The sequence below is a fragment of the Pleurodeles waltl genome, chromosome 11 (assembly GCF_031143425.1).
Source record: "Pleurodeles waltl isolate 20211129_DDA chromosome 11, aPleWal1.hap1.20221129, whole genome shotgun sequence".
In the NCBI taxonomy this organism is placed as follows: Eukaryota; Metazoa; Chordata; class Amphibia; order Caudata; family Salamandridae; genus Pleurodeles; species Pleurodeles waltl.
In genome coordinates this window covers 812550571-812567228 of record NC_090450.1, presented here as the reverse complement: position 1 = coordinate 812567228, position 16658 = coordinate 812550571, and the positions used below count along the sequence as shown (strand labels likewise).

The 16658-nt window shown below is 43.9% G+C and overlaps 1 protein-coding gene across 1 annotated transcript in view; it reads left to right on the top strand.

The window, feature by feature from the left end:
* ASCC2 (activating signal cointegrator 1 complex subunit 2) overlaps positions 1 to 16658 on the top strand; it is a 378910-nt gene that overhangs the window by 329004 nt on the left and 33248 nt on the right. The window contains exons 16-17 of the mRNA XM_069214595.1: positions 14244 to 14349; positions 15105 to 15184. Coding sequence (XP_069070696.1) covers positions 14244 to 14349; positions 15105 to 15184 — 186 coding nt within the window. The remainder of the gene's footprint in view (positions 1 to 14243; positions 14350 to 15104; positions 15185 to 16658) is intronic.

Here is a 16658-nt window from a genome sequence, read left to right as displayed (position 1 = left end):
GAAGCAGAGAGTGAACCTTTCCTTGACCTCCTCTCAACTGACCCTAAGGATGGGTCAGTGGATGGAGTTGTCTTTTCAGACACCCTCTCTGCCCAACAGCCAGCGGACTGCAGGCACCGAGCTCTTCTCTTTGGCCCCTGGACAGACACACCTGTGTACCCATGATGTAGTCACAGGAGACAGTTTACCTGTCAAAACAAAAATAGACAGTCTAGCTAAGTGTCAAAGAGAGCATCAAAGTGGAAGTCCACAAGATGCTGGAGTTAGGAGTAATTGAGCACTCTGACAGTCCCTGGGCTAGCCCAGTGGTCTTATTCCCCAAACCTCATACCAAAGATGGCAAGAGAGAAATGAGGTTCCGTGTGTACTATAGAGGTCTGAACTCTGTCACTAAGACAGATGCACACCCTATACCCAGAACAGACAAATTAATTGACAAGTTGGGTGCAGCCAGATTCTTAAGTACCTTTGACTTAACTGCAGCATACTGGCAAATTAGGATTGCACTTGGAGCAAAAGAAAAGACAGCATTCTCTACACCTGATGGGTATTATCAGTTCACTGTTATGCCCTTTGGCTTAAAGAATGCCCCTGCCACCTTCCAACGGTCGGTGAGTCAAGTCCTTGCTGGCTTGGAGTCCTTTAGTGCAGCATATCTAAATGATATTGCTGTCTTTAGCTCCACTTGGCAGGATCACCTAATCCACCAGGGGAAGGTCGTGCAGGCCTTGCAAGCAGCAGGCTTCACTATTAAAGCATCAAAATGCCAAATAGGGCAAGGCACAGTTGTGTACTTGGATCATCTTGTAGGTGGAGGCCAAGTACAACCCTTACAACCCAAGATCCAGACAATTCTGGACTTGGAAGCTCCTAAAACCCAGACTCCGATCAGGGCATTCCTTGGCTTGACCAGTTATTACAGAAGGCTTGTGAAGAGGTATGGATCCATTGCAACTCCCCTCACAGAACTGACCTCCAAGAAGATGCCCAAAAAGGGTAAACTGCTCTCTTAACTGTAAAAAGGCCTTTGACACCAGAAAGAAGGCAATGTGCTCAGCACCAGTTCTCAAAGCTCCAGATTCATTGTGCAGACAGATGCTTCTGAACATGGGATAGGAGCAGTCCGGTCCCAAACCAATGATGATGGCCTTGACCAGCCTTTGCTTTCATTAGCTGAGGGTTGCTCCCCAGGGAGCAGAGTCGGAGCGCCATTTAGAGGAGGCCTTTGCTGTGGTTTGGTCCCTGAAAAAGCTGAGACCATACTTGTTTGGTACTTACTTCACTTTTCAAACTGACCACAGACCTCTCAGATGGCTAATTCAAATGAAAAGTGATAACCCTAAACTTTTGAGGTGGTCCATATCCCTACAGGGAATGGACTTTTCAATGGAACACAGACCTGGAACTGCCCATGCCAATGCAGATGGCCTTTCCAGGTTCTTCCACTTAGATAATGAAGACTCTCTTGGGAAAGTTTAGTCTCATCCTCTTTCATTTTGTTTGGGGGGTGTAGGAAAGTGTCTCAATTGGCCTCTAGCAGGCCTTACAGCCCTAGGCAGGGTGCACTATACCACACGTGAGGGCATAGCTGCATGAGCAATATGCCACTACAGTGTCCAAGTTTATTCTTAGACATTGTAAGTGCAGTGTAGCCATATTGAGCATAAGGTCTGGGAGTTTGTGATTACGAACTCCACAGCTCCATAATGGTTTCACTGAATACTGGGAAGCTTGGTATCAAACTTCTCAGCACAATAAACCCACAATGATGCCAGTGTGCGATTTATTGAAAAATTAGAGATGCCCCCTGTATGTTATCTAAACTGCTAGTGCAGGACTGGCCGGTCAGTGCCAGCCTGCCACTTCCAGACGAGTTTCTGACCACATGAGGTGAGAGCCTTTGTGGTCTCTGTGGCCAGAAACAAAGCACCTCCCCCTGTAAGAATTGTAACACCTGGTGGTGAGCCTCAAAAGGCTCAAGCCTCTTGTTACAGTGCCTCAGGGTACCCCAGATAGTGGAGTAGCCCCCCTCCCCCCCACCATGCCCGGAAAGGGAGTGGACACAAGGGTGTAGCCACCCTCAGGGACAGTAGCCTGGTGGCCTCACAAGAAGCAGAAGGACTGCATAGCTGAAACCCCAGCAGAGAAGAAGGATGACACAAGCTGACTTGGCCCCTACCAGCCTGCCTCCTGCTTCAGAGAACCTGCACAAAGAAAGCCACGCACCCAGCAGGACCAACGACCTCTTCAAAGCTCCAGAGGACTCCCCTGCAACACAGAGGAACGAGAAGTCCTGAGGACAGCGCCCTGTCAACAAATAATAAACAACCACGGACTCAGAGCCTCCTCAGAGTCCCCAGGCGATAGTGAGCAAGTGCCCACCCTGGGTTGACCTCTCCACCCCTCCACGACGACGCCTGCAGAGGGAATCCCAACACCCCCCTGACTGAAAGCTTTTGACGAAGATATCAGATGCCTAAAAGACCACTGCATCTGCAGCCTCCAGGCCTTGGAGAACCTGACCTCTGGGGCATCTACGTTCAGCAGTTGGCCCTCCTCCCTGTGCAGCCTGTGGTTTGTCCAAGCCGACCCCCTGGACCTTGTCTGCAGCCTCGGAGTGACCTCCGGGGTCACCTCATAGACCATCATTGGAAACCTGATGCCTTGTTTGCATCCTGCACCCAACCACCCCAGTGCCACTGTGGGTGTATGTATGGTGCCTACTTGTAACCCCCCTCCCAGTGCTCCTCTAAACCCCCCCAGTTCTGCCTTCTGAAGCTGCGGGTACTTACCTGCAGGCAGGCCTGATTCAGAGTGTCTCCAGTCTCCTTAGGAGCCCATGTTAAATTTGGCTGAACTTTGATCTCTGCTCCCGGCCGGCCCTGTGTTGCTGGTGGTGGGTGTTTGGGGTTAACTTGAACCCAACCTGTGGACTTCCTAACCCCCAGAGAATGGAACTGTAAGTCGAGTACTTACCTGTAAATCATACTAACTTGTCTTCCCCCCAGGAACTGTTTATGAAAATTGCAGTGTCAACTTTTAAAACAGATAATTGCCAATATTTCAAAAGCTGTATAACTTATCGATTTCAAACGAAGTACTATTGATATGTGTGAAATACAAATCTATTGAAGTACTTACCTGCAACTTGAATCTTGTGGTTCTAAAAATAAATTAAGAAAATATATTTTTGAGTTATAAAAACCATTGGTCTGGAGTGAAGTCATTGAGTGTGTGCTTTTATTGTCTGTGTATGTACAAGAAATGCTTTGCACTACCCTCTGATAATCCTAACAGCTCGACCATACTACCACAAAAGAGAGCATTAGTATTATCTACTTTAGCCTCTGTTAAGTCTCTGGGGAACCCCTGGACTCTGCACACTATATCTCATTTTGATATAATATATGCAGAGCCAGCTTCCTACATTCCCCATGCATAAATTACTGCTGCATGTTGGCTCCAGTCGGCACTGAGGCGAGGAGTCAGAGCTGACACAGGATCCATTCAAGAGCCTCAACCCTCGCCAGCCTTCGAGTCTGAGAACACACGTCGGAACCAGCATCGGCTCCAAGACAGTCGATTTGCTGACTCTGAGGAGCAGCCCATCCTTGAAACTCTAACAAGAGCTCAACTATAGGCAGTTCTATATCATCACCCCATTATGGGAAAGATCTATGCCACTGGAAAGACTTGGCCTAAAAAGTCCAGACTCTGTTTCCAGGATGCTTCTTTAACCTTGCACTCCTCTACTGCCGGCACCTGCAGAGAGTACCAAGGTCAAGGCTGGTAATCTTTGTAGGAAAGTGGGATCTTTCTGACATGGTTACCCCCACTTTTTGCCTGGTGTCAGTGTGTTTTAACTGTAGTACACTGGGATCCTGCTAACCAGGACCCCAGTGTCTGTGTTCTTTCCCCTAAATTTGATTGTTAAGTACTTCTTACACCCCCAATTGGCATATTGGTAAGTCTCAAGTATATGGTGCAGAGGTACCCAGGGCATTGGTACACCAGGGGTCCCCCATGAGCTGCAACATGTATTATGCCACCCATGAGAGCCCATGCAAACTGTCTACAGGTCTGCCATTGCAGCCTGTGTGAAATGATGCATGCATCTTTCACCCAGATATAAGGTTTACCTTATATGCAGGTCACTGTACTCAGACAGTATATGTCACCCCTAAGGTAGGCTCTTCTGCCCAAGTCAGGGTGCATGGTTCTAAGTGTGAGGGTGCCATGTCTGAATAGAGGCACCCCTGCATGAGTAGAGGCACCCCTACAAACCCTAAATTAAATTTTCTGGGCTTTGTAAGTGTGATGAAGCCATCTTAAGGTATGTAGTTGATAGTGGACACTGATCAATGCAAGATGTCCCACTACATAATGGCTTTACCGAACCTAGTCATGTTTGGTATCAAACATGTTGGAATCGTGCAACTACACTGATCCCAGTGTTAGTTGCTGGTACCATGTACTGTAGAGGCTCCTTAGAGGATCCCCCCATGTCTACTTGTGCAGCGTGACAGGGTCTGTGTGAAAGCCAGTGCTGCCGCCGATCCCAGACACTGTACTGCCCTCCTACTGCTGAGCTTAACTCGTGCAGGGGAAGGCAGAACAAAGAATTTCCTGTGGAGAAGAGGTGTTACCACCTTTCCTTTAGAAATCAGTGTTTCTGGACTAGGGTGGGGGTGCGCCTGAGCGCCCCCAGACTGCTTTGAAGGGCACATTTGGTGTCTTCCTTGCATAAACCGGTTTGCTCCCGCTCTGGTGCAAAATCACACAAAGGACAAGGGAGTGACCACCTTCCGGTCCAGCTCCTCCTCTAGGGTGGTGCCCAGAGTTCTGCCAGGTGGCCACTTGATTCTGCCATCATGAAAATAAGATGGGCCCCTGGGAGCATCGGACTGATCAGTCCACCAGATTAGAGTCCCTGAACCTCCCCCCACCCCCGTAGGTGGGTCACTGCAGAAGCTGTCCAACTCCCTTCCTGAGACCCAAGGCAAGACTGCTGCTAGTAAGGCGTGTTCCTACTGCAACTTTGTCTCGGGTATTGCAAGGACTCTGCATCCTCTGTGGCCGTGCATCCTCCAGAATCACTAAGCTCTGCCTGCATCAAGGACAGTAAGAAGGAATTTCCCTTGGAGTGAATGAGTCACTCCCCTGCACCCTCAGACACCTCAGCGTCGATGACCAGCTTGTGGGTTCCTGCTGTCCCACAGACTCTCCAAGGCTCTGCAACACAGGTGGTGATTCTGTGGCTCTCTAGCCGCCTGACCTGTCTAGCTCTAGGAAACCCCAGCCTCATGCATCACACAGCTGCAAGCCTGATGTCATCCCTGAAACTCCTGCAATGTGGATCTCCATCTTTGTTGTGCTGCTGAGGCCTCCTCCTGACTCCCTGTGGCTGCTGCCAGAGGGTCCTCCCTGGGGTCTTCATGGATTCCTTCTGGCTCTTCTGCTTGCTGAGGGCTGCCCCTTGCTTACCTGTAAAGGGTGAGTTCCTGGGACCTTGCTGGTCCCCATTCCTGCAACTCTTCTTGAACACGTCTGTTGCATTTGTCAAGTCTTGTTGGTGGTCCTGCTGGCCACTGACCCTCCTGCAATCAGACAACCGGCGTGGGACAGCTTGTGGACCACCCCTGATGTCCCTCAGCATCACCTAGACTCCACAGCTGCATCTTCAAGGCCTCCGTCCTACAGTGAAGTACCCATGAGAAGGGTGGGCATTGCCCTCCTGAACCCCCTGGGTGACTCCAGGTGGCTTGGACTCTGTCCCTTCTTTCCACAGGTACTCCTCGTCTGGAATACGCACCTGGGTTCCACTGACCTGGTCCATGGGTCTCTGTAGCAGTTGGACAGGGGAGGGCCCCATTGACTTCAGTGGGAGGTTCCGACACAAATTCACCCCTATGCATCTGGGATCCCTGATGTAGGTACTCCACTTCTCTGGGTATCCACGAGTGGGGCACTCTCCAACCTTCCTTTTCCCGATGAGTTTTCTCTGTGTTCTCTGGGAAGGGTACTGAAACATGCAAACTCTAACCATGACTTCCCCATGTTATCCTATGGGCACTGACTTGGGGTAACATCTCTGCACACAGGTGCCTGGGGAATCCTAGTAACTTACCTTTGGTGGTTTCATACTTCCCCAGTCCTAAAAATCCTTGGGCGTCAGTCTTGGTTAGTTGTGACTTTCATATCCCATTTTTTTAGTATATGGATTTTCTTTGGAGTGCTTTCTACAATCACCCATGCATAGGATCCATGTGAGGACTGACTTGGAGCTACCAGGGGATCCTGACCTTGACTACGTCCCTATCAGGGTTTTTCCCCACAGACAGTACCGTCGCTTACCATAGTGTGATCAAACGATCATCTTCCTGTCGCAAAGTGGACATGCTTGTCACCAAGGAGGGTGACGACTTCTGGGTGGAGACGTTCTCCAGAACAGAGCAAACGCTCCAGTTTCTCTGTGTTAAATGCTATGGTAAAATCTGCCCATAGATTTCAGGGAGCCTGTGAAATCCCAAGTGGTAACAACAAGGACTGAGAAAGTTTAAGCCTCCAGTGGGAACATGTCCCCCTGACAACCAATCCTGTCTGTCAGGGGACATGTTCACACAGACTCCTTGATCATTTCCACCAATCAGAAGAGAGCAGCCAGCCAAGCCACAGGCGACACTCCCCCTCCCAGTGAGGAAAGTATTTGTATTGACAAAGCTGGCAAAAGGGTAGCAGTTGGTGTCACCTCACACTGACGCATCGCCAGGTATGCTGGCCTCCTCTCTCGCTGCGGTGGCCCAATGGAAAGAGATGGAGGCCTTGCTTTATTAGCTTTCTGGTCATAACTGAAAAAGATTAGAAGAGATTGTAGGGAAGAGGAAAGCCATATCCAGCGCCTCCATTAGGTGTGCATTAAACTCCACTCATACAGCTGCTAGAGTGGTGAACATCTCTGTGATCATCTGCCACCACTTTTGGATTCATGTTTCTAACTTCAAGCCAGTGGTACAACAATATCTCAATAACCTGCCTTTCAGTGGTCGGTCTGCAGGTTGATGAGTTGTTTAAAAAATAAAGGACTCAGATACTGCTAAGACTGTGGATGCCCTTCAAGTCCCTTCAGCCAAGGGCTCCATTTGGAGGCAGCAATTAAGGGGATGATCTACTTAGCTACATAGCATGTACATGTGGCTTAGTGGCACACGTGCATGCTATGCCGCTAAGTGGAAGATATTCATTAACTACTGTACCTCAAACCACAAAAACTCCCTTACACCTATGGCACAAAACATAATTTCTTACCTCTTACATTTACAAAAGTCAGTGCTAGCTTACACCTTGATTCGGCTACACCTAGCCACTAGTGCTGCATACATGCAGAATAGGGAGCACTCCTCACTGTTTAGAATCCCTATCATTAATGGTTACAATGAAGCCCTTAAACGGGTCATCCCACCTAAGGTGCCACCTGCCTCAGCCTGGAACCTGAACATTGTCCTCACCAGACTTATGGGGCCTCCTCTTAGAACCACTACACTCTTTACATTTCCTCTTATGGAAGGTTGCCTTCCTAGTAACCATAACATCCCATATTAGTTAGCCAAAGGCCCACACACTGCAAGATTTGTTTTTCAGGTTCACAATAAACTCATGACCTTTTTTCCACAACCTGACCCTGTATCAGAACTACCATTACACACACTTTGTCAAGGGTGCTTTTATGTATTACATAGATATGACCAAGTCCATTGTAAAACACAATAGCTTTTCGTTGCCTTTGTGCAGCCTCCTAAAGGTCATTCTTTATCAAAGGTAAGAATAGTTGTGTAGATCGTCAGATGCATCCAAACCTGCTACTTTCAAACTAAAAGGACACAACTTGCCCTCCCTAGACCTCATGCTACCTGCAACCGGGGTACCACTATGGGCTTCTTTGGGCACCTACCCATAGCTGACATCTGTAAAGCTGCCATATGGTCAACTCCACACACCTTTACAAAACTCTATTGTGTGAACGTTCTTGCACGTTCTTGCACAGTAGCAGTCTGGTCAAACCGTCCTAAGGTTGCAGTGTTATACCTCTGCACCATCCACTGTCTAGTGAGGTATTAGAACACATCAACATTTCAGCAACATGAGGTTTTACTGTTTGGGTCAAGACCAGTAAGAAAATAAATGGTCAGGCAGAGGAAACTATTTTTTGTGAGAATCCAGACATCTTTATGCAATCGAGCCAAGCTTGTGCAAGTATGGCAGGAGATCAAGCTAACAGGACTGGGAACTCAATCTTAAGAGGAATTAATGTTAAAGTCTTTGTCACGCGTTCTAGGGCAGCAGTTCTTAACCTTTTGACTTCTGTGGTCTCCCAATGAATCACTACAGAAATCCAGGGACACCCATCAAAACTTCTGCAATTTGAATCTCTAACTAATACCCAAAAATACAAAATGTAGTATAGCTCAAACAAATTAAAAAAAATTAAGTATTTTATTTAATTCATAAACACAAAATCTAAATTTAAATTTTATTGTGAATTTGGAGCTTTTCAAAAGTTAGCTTTATTTTTAATGGACCGAGTGATATGCAAAACTCTAGTTATGTCTTATTTGCTTCCAGTGCATGCTTTCTTTTTGTCTGTGCATGCCAGAGTTTCATTTGAGGCAGCCAATCACCCATACCAAATTCAGTGTACTCCATTTGCACTTCCAGTTTCAGACTCCTTCATCTTTTAATTGCTTTCATATTTTCAGTTTTGTTTTTCTGTGTATATGTACTCTTATCAATCTGCAAATTATTTTTTTTTTTGATTTTATAAACCTCTGTAGACCACAGGTTAAGAATCACTGTTGTTCGGTATCCAAAAATGTTTTTGGTCCTAAGTAGTCCTAACCTGGCACTCTTTGGTATAGCTGGGTATCATCCATATAGCACAATATTTAGGATAGTCTAGCTGAGACCTCGTGACATTATAAGGCAAGAGTGCTGGATTAGATCCTTAAGGATGCTTCTCAGATATGAGCAGTTTGGGTTCCGGTGGTTTTAGTTTTTACAAAATGTAATTTTAGCGTTAGAGTTTTTGTTATGTTAATTTGGTCTTGGTGAGTCTTGAAGCAAATTGTTGGTTTTCACATGCCATCAGACCTTGCTTACTCTTGGAGATGAAGAAAAAGTAAAAAAAAAAATATTTGGCCTAATAATATTTGATTGTTCTCCAAGTGACCGCTCTCTTGGTTGTCTACTGTTCTTCCTGAAAGCGGGATAAGATTTGTGGTCGGGTACTCCTTTTTATGGGAAGTTATTGGGTGTTGTGATTTATTTTTGTTTATAATAATTTATTCACCTTTTGTTCGACTAGGTTAAGATTTAGGGTCAGGGTCACTTACGTCTTCCTTATTTCCTATTCATTTCTCCTTTGACTTCCGTTATTACCTCCTGCCATTTAAGCTAGTGTCTCATTTTTCCCATATGCATCTATAAAGTTCTTGAGGTAGATGAGTCTTGGACACATTTCAAATATTGCTGCATTTGTGAAGTTCAGGACCCGTTTTCTTTGTTAGCCATTCTAATACCTTATTATTTAGTCATTTAGGGAACTCCTTTGTTAGAGGATTATTTGTCTGATGATAAAGTTCCTTTGCTTTGACTACAATGGCTTTTGGTATCACGTGTCCTTCCGTTTTCATCCGTTGTCTTTGTTTTGATTTTTTTTTTCATATATAATTTTGGCTCTGTGGTAATGGGTTAACATTGGACAGGGGCTTTGAGAGTGTTTTTGGTCTGTGTTGTGATGGATCTAATTTCCACTCTTTGAATCAGTTCCTGCCTGCACTGCTCCTTGGGTGGAAGGGATATGCGGTTTTACTTTCACTTGATTTTCTTCATCTAGGGATTTCATAGTCACTTCCTTTGTTATCGCAATTATAAACATTTTCTATCTTCTTTCATCTTTTTCAACCATAAATACTCTACCATTGCATGTCCAATTTGTGCAGGGTGCTGGCTCAGGATCCCTATTCCACAAAGGTGGTTTATTTCAGTATCTTGTCTTAAAGATAACCCTATGCATTTTTTGACTTTTGGTGTTGAAATTTCAACACTTTATCAATAACCACAGATACCTTGTGCAAGAAAAGCATTTGACTTGTAAATTGTTGATTTTCTGCTAATGCCTCCTTTCTTTATGTCCACATATATTGTGCGCACTTCTTCTCACTGCACCACCTTTACTGTATCACTCATGTTTTAAAGTACTCTGCCATTTTCTAAACACTAGCTGTTGATGATACTAGTGCAATAAATGTGAAACCACATGATCATTAACACAGACACTTATAGCATTTATTGGATAAGCTCTGTTGTATTTTCAAACACAGCCATGCCCAAGTATCTGAAATATTTTGTCTTATTATATTTACTTACGTTCCAAATGAAATATTGGTCACCCCATTGTTTGAAGTTAATTAGCTTGGGATATCTGTCCTAATTATGTATTGGTGTAAAGACAAAGAACTGATCAATTTGTTGATGGATAATTAGTTATGACCACTGAAAAAGGTACAATTGCCGATATTATAGGAACTCTAGGCAGGGAGGCATTACGATACTCAATTGGGTATAGTAGTCCCTTGTAGGACTCCAAAGTGCTGCTGCGGACCTTGTGAACAGGTCCAGTGTTTGATGGTGCAAAAAAACAAACATAGAAAGTGAAATCCAAAACCTTGTTCCTTCAGGTGGAGCACAATGTGACGCATACTACTAATAACCATACAATTAGCATGAAAGTGTAGAAGATCCGATACCCTGTTTCAAGGGGGTGGGGGTTAAAGTCTTTGCCCAAATGTGCGCAATATACCTTTCATGTGTGGGTCGTCTGAGAATACCTAGGTGGAGTTGACTTAAGGAGGTTATGAGAAAGGGGAGGGTGAGGTGCAGTATGTAACTGCATTGCTCATGGCACTAAAGCCCTGGAACGCCTCGTCACAGTAAGTAGTCACACAAGGGCTGCCAAATGTCCTCCAGTCTAGAGGTTGGGGACTCACTGGTGGAATCACAATATGCCAATATTTAGAGCCAGTTCTTGACCATGGATTGACGTCCACTACCCCAGTGTATTGCAATCTCATGCTTGGCTAAAAGGAGGGCCATGGTGGTAAAGTATCTGGCTGGTTGTTTTAGGGAAATCATGTATGTAACTTAACAGCGTCAGGAGTGGGTCTGGGTCGGGGTCAGTATCTGTCATCTGGACCAGTCGGGAGAAAACCTCAGCCCAGTAGAAAGCAATGTGTCGGTATGACCACGCCATATGGATGAAGTCTGCTCCTGTGATATGGAATTTGGGGCAGTTGAATAGTCTTGTGCAGTCAAATCTGTGTTGATCAGTGGGGGTGATATAAACTTGTCTCAGAAATTTAAATTGTATATGTTTATGAAGGTGAGTAGGTGAAACAAGTTGAGTTTGTGCACAGCAGGCGCTCCATTTTGTATCTGTCAGGTGGCACCCCAAGTCTTTCTCCCAGTAATCCGCCAGTTTTGCATCATGATGGCATGCTGTAGTTTCGACACCAGCCGACCCCCGCTGCTGTCCCCTATTACTAGCGTCAAGGGAAGAAATTTGATTGGCACAAGTGTATATGACCAAATGTTTGTTCTCAGCGCACTGTGTGTACCGTGCATTACAAAGCGGTCCCAAAGGGTGGCATCAGCGGCATCAGCTGGTTCAGTGGAATGTACAATGGCGTGACCATCTGAGAAAAATCCCCGAATGTGTGAAGATCATATAGCGCTATGGTACTTTTAACCTGGGCTTCCCTAGTGATGGGGAGTCAAGGGTTATCTGACAATATTAGTTATGGTAAATAGAGCATCAAGCCCTCCAATCTGCGTTGACGTTTCCACCATGCCTACCATGTGGTGAATAGGATTTGTGTATCTTTGAGATCTAGAGGGATCCCCCAAGGGTGGTTGGAAGCGAGAGGTGTTGGTGCAGCTAGACCTGTTTCGGGTTTGGCGTAGTGAAGTCTGGCATCCACGTGGAACCAGTGGTGTGCATGCTGGCACTGTGCTGGCAGGTATTAGGTGTGTAGATGAGGCATACCGAATCCACCTCTCATATGGGAGCAGCCGTGTGTCCCAGCTGACACGATGGCGCTTACTCACCCTAAAGATTTAGGAGCTGGCCCTGCATTATAACGAAGAATGTATTGGTTAGTGGAATGGGGATATTCAGAAAAAGATAAACTGGGGGAGAACCACAATTTTTGTAATTGCTATTTGCTCAGCCATTGACAGTGGTAATCGAATCTACACATGTAAGTAACGTTTCAGTAGTAGGGCAGCTGGGGTATCAGCGGAGATCCTGCTGAAAATGGAGGAGATGATTCATAAGCTTAAGGAACTGGTGTTGGGACGAATCCCGATTATGCGGAGGATATTATATTATCTGTTCCATCAGGAGGACAAGGCAATTGGAGAACACCTTAGATAATATCTTGTCAAATTTTAGGAGCAATAAGGGCCTATAAGATCTTCAATGTTGAAGGCCTTTACCAGGTTTAAGGAGCAATATTATTACAGCTTCCCCAGGGACGGAGGAGGATACCGAGCTCAAGGCATTTTACATGCATGGGTGGCAACTGTGGGGCGAGGAGGTGTTTTGAAAGGTAGAATTCCCCAATTAATCCACCGAGGCCGGGGGCCTACTAGCCTTCCAGGGAGTCAATAGCTTGCACATCAATTTCCTTAATTGAACAAAACTTCTGCTGTGTATTGAATAACTAGATGATCTTCAATTCTAAAGCAATAATCACATGGAGCCTCTTGCCTTACTAGCAACATGCATTGACAAAGTCAATCTGCATCAATTTGCCGATTATTTTTATTTGTATTTTTTATTTTTTTGGTTACCACTATTTGCTTTTCCAATGCCAGATACTTTTAATATGTTATGGAACCAGCCATTGTGAATGTCCATTTGTTATACTTTCAGGATGCATGACAGAATTTGGAGTGACTCAAAGTGGCTAACTTCTTGAAAGAATAGAAGATAGCATATGGTTATACGGCTTTCAAGTTCTCCGTCACATTGTATCATGGAGCATAATGGCCATCTTGAAAATATAACTTTAAAAAGCAAGTTTGGTAGCTGCTGGGACTTTAACGCTGGTGCATCTAACTTTGTAAAGCCAGAAGCTGTCACCATGGTGGATCTGTAGAGTGCCAGGAAAGGAAGAGAGTACATTTGAAAGACTCGAAGAAGGAGGAAGCTTGTAAGCATCTTTCTCCTTCTGGAGTGGAAGGGGGGAAGGGGGTGGGTGAGTGGAGAAGCGAAGCAGAGGTGGACAGAGAGTGATGCTGAGCTTCAGCAGTGCTTGGTCTCAGATATTCACTGAGAGGATGGGAAGAGAGAGATGGGGAAATGGCACAATCATACTCTATACACATAGAGCCGGAGAAAGAAGCAATACATGTACAATTAAGGAGTACTAATTGAGACATTTAATCAGGAAAAAAATGAAAAATAATTCCTTGATGGATGTGAGGAGTGGAAGGATACAAGTCATCCAGTGAAGAGCAAGAGTAAAGAGGAAATGCTCTAGTGCACTGAACATATAAAAGAATAAAAAGGAAAGCCATCTAATAGAGCATGGAGTGAAGATAAACAATAACTCAATCCAATCGAAAGTAAGAGGCTGACCCAAACTCACTCTGTGCATTGTTGTATCCAGTGCCGTCTGTGACAGACTGCTGATGCCTTCTGTAGCTAGGCTGCAAACAGGAAAGGAAGTTGAGTCAGAAGGGAGAATTTTCTGTTTAATGTAATCAGAGGGGCTAGGTAGGCCAAATAAATAGTTGACATGTTTCTTTCTGAATACTCCATTCCCTGTTTTATTATAGGCAGAGAACATTCATTCTTTAACTGTGATATACAACCCATGCGGGGAGCACAATTTGTGAAGATCATCCAAGGAGAATTATACCATTGACATGATGAAACCTTGTTATGCAGATTTATTTTTTTATTTCAGCTTATATTATTTACAGTAAATGTCTCATTACGTTTTGAAATCCTTTAGCTCACCTCCGTGTAGCGATCCCTCTGCCATCTTTTACACACATCTTTTTTGTGCTTCGATCTTCGTCGGACATTTTCATTCGTCTCTTGAGTTTCTTTAACCTCACACTGTATATTCCTGTACTCACCCACCAATGTGTGCTAAATAATATCCATATCTGCCCCACAGGCCCTTCACTATCCCACAAGTATTGAGGACTCGAGGGCAGCTGGAGCAGGATGGTAGACAAGATGATGATGAGGAAGACAACGAACCTGAAGAGGAGATGGGAAAGGTATGCATGCCTTTGTGTCTAGTTAAAAAGAACTGTGTGTTTCAAAAATAAAGACATCGGTCGAGAGTTAACTCCACAGCAATATCCATCAGGAAGTAATAACACACATGAAAACATCAACAGAAAGAGTCTTGTACACCAGGAATGCATCTTCACAAAAGGTTAAATGCACTTAATAATAACATCCATGCATTAACCTACACGCTGTCCCTCTTTTGGCAGTAATCTCTAGATGATGAATTGCTACCCTTTTTTACCATATTAAGTGTGTGTGTGTGTGTGTGTGTGTGTGTGTGTGTGTGTAAACATACTAAATATAATATAAAATGTGGGTAAAAAATTATACATGCTCTCCTTGTTCGTGATATTAAAGGGGGACAAATAGACCTGTCCCTGACACATCTCACTTTCACCTAGCAAGGGGTAGTGTTCATTCAGTTATCTAGATTTCCCTACATCTGGCATTTTGGAGACTGGAATTTGACTTCTTTGGTAAGGGAGTAGTTGCTAGAACTATTATGTAAGTTGTAGGTAAATGAAGCAAACATGGAGGCTTACAAATAAATAGAAAATTAGAATGAAATGAAACTTTGCTTTTTTCAGCTATACCCAATGGAGGCGGTCTCGTATCCTCAAGGCATTTGTTACTGACTACAAAAACCCTCGTATAAAAGTGTTGCCTCCTTTAAAATTTCTGATTGCTATTGCACTCCTTCATATTTAAATACGTACAAGTTATAATTTCTCTTCTACAGCCTGACAACTTTGTGCAGGACCCAGCAATGTTACGGGAAAAAGCTGAAGCTCGGAGGATGGCCTTCCTTGCCAGGAAAGGGTGAGATTAAACATCCATGCTCCATTCACTCTTCCCATATTCCAAATTCTTTCACTTTTAACCACTTGCTGTTTGCAAAGTCACCTCTCTTTACTGATGGTTGTAATCTCTCTACATCACATCTCTGTTGTTTCTCCAACCACTCAACCCATCCTATCTGTCAGAAATTCTGCTATTTATCTTTATTTTATCACCTCAGTTTCTGATCAAGCTTCTCTGCAGCTCATCTCACTGATTTTTTGTTGTGTGCTTTGAGTTGCAAAACCAACATCCAATACCTATCTGCAGTACATCAGCAACATCCGAGAGTCCCCAAAAATGTGTTTAAAGCAGCACAATTTGGGGATGCTCCAGTAGATTTCAAAATGGAGGTCGAGAAGGCTTCCACTGTTTGCATTGCTTTTCCAAATCCAAAAGAAAAATGATGCTTCAAAAGACCGAAACTAAAATAAATTTAAAGTTTTTACCAATATCCAAATATAATCCATATCACTTTTCACAAAAAATATTTGTATTGATAAACTTTGGAAATTCAAAAGCCCTCATTTTGATATATAATTGTATAGACACTTAAAACAATGAGTAATACAAATAGTATTAAAAATGTATGATCAGAATGTTATCACTGTGGACAGTGGTGCAAATAGTTTGTCCTTAAGCTCGAGGTGGTCACTGTGTCTTCTCTTTCACTTGAGTATAGATCAGTTATACACATGCAATACTTGTTAGTTCACAAACCTATACATCTTTATAGACACCAACATTAAACAATATATATTAATTTCTAATCAGTTTAGTTTGTTCCTCGGGCACTATTTCATTAACTACATGTTCCGTTTTAGATAAAGTGACTTGTGCTTTGAATCAGTTTAATCCTCAGTCTCTCCTCACCATAGAAAGGATATTTTCTTCTCTTTTCCTAGATGCATTGGCAATCTAAAAAATATGATTCTCAAACATTTAACCATAAAAACTCTTTTCTGAATTTAAATAACTTACCTTGCCATGGCAATTTCGATATCTAACTTTCTCATTTTGGTTAAAATGGCTAAAGCTTAGAATCGGTTTATCACTTGATATCCTCAAAACACAAAGATTTTTTTTCTCTCTTCCGTAAAGATGTCAGCCAAAAAGGAGATGGTTTATGCTGTATTTGACATTCAGATTACATCATTTAGAAAATGCCTATTATGCTAGACAGTGTTTCCTCAAAGACCTTTCGTTCTGAAGACAGGGTGTTCTCAATTCTAATTTGGAAGATTTGTTTTTGGATACATTTGTTGTGGATTAGGGACACATAAGAGAAAAATCTTTTTATCTCCTAATCCTAAAAAAAGAATGCAACATAGGTTTTGTAAGAATCAAAAAAAGCTCTAGCAATAGCTTGAGTTTTTTTCTAATGCTGGGGTGGTCACTAGACTTATAATTTCAGGTGACGTGACATCCTTCCGTATTACTGTGTCCCTTCACCACA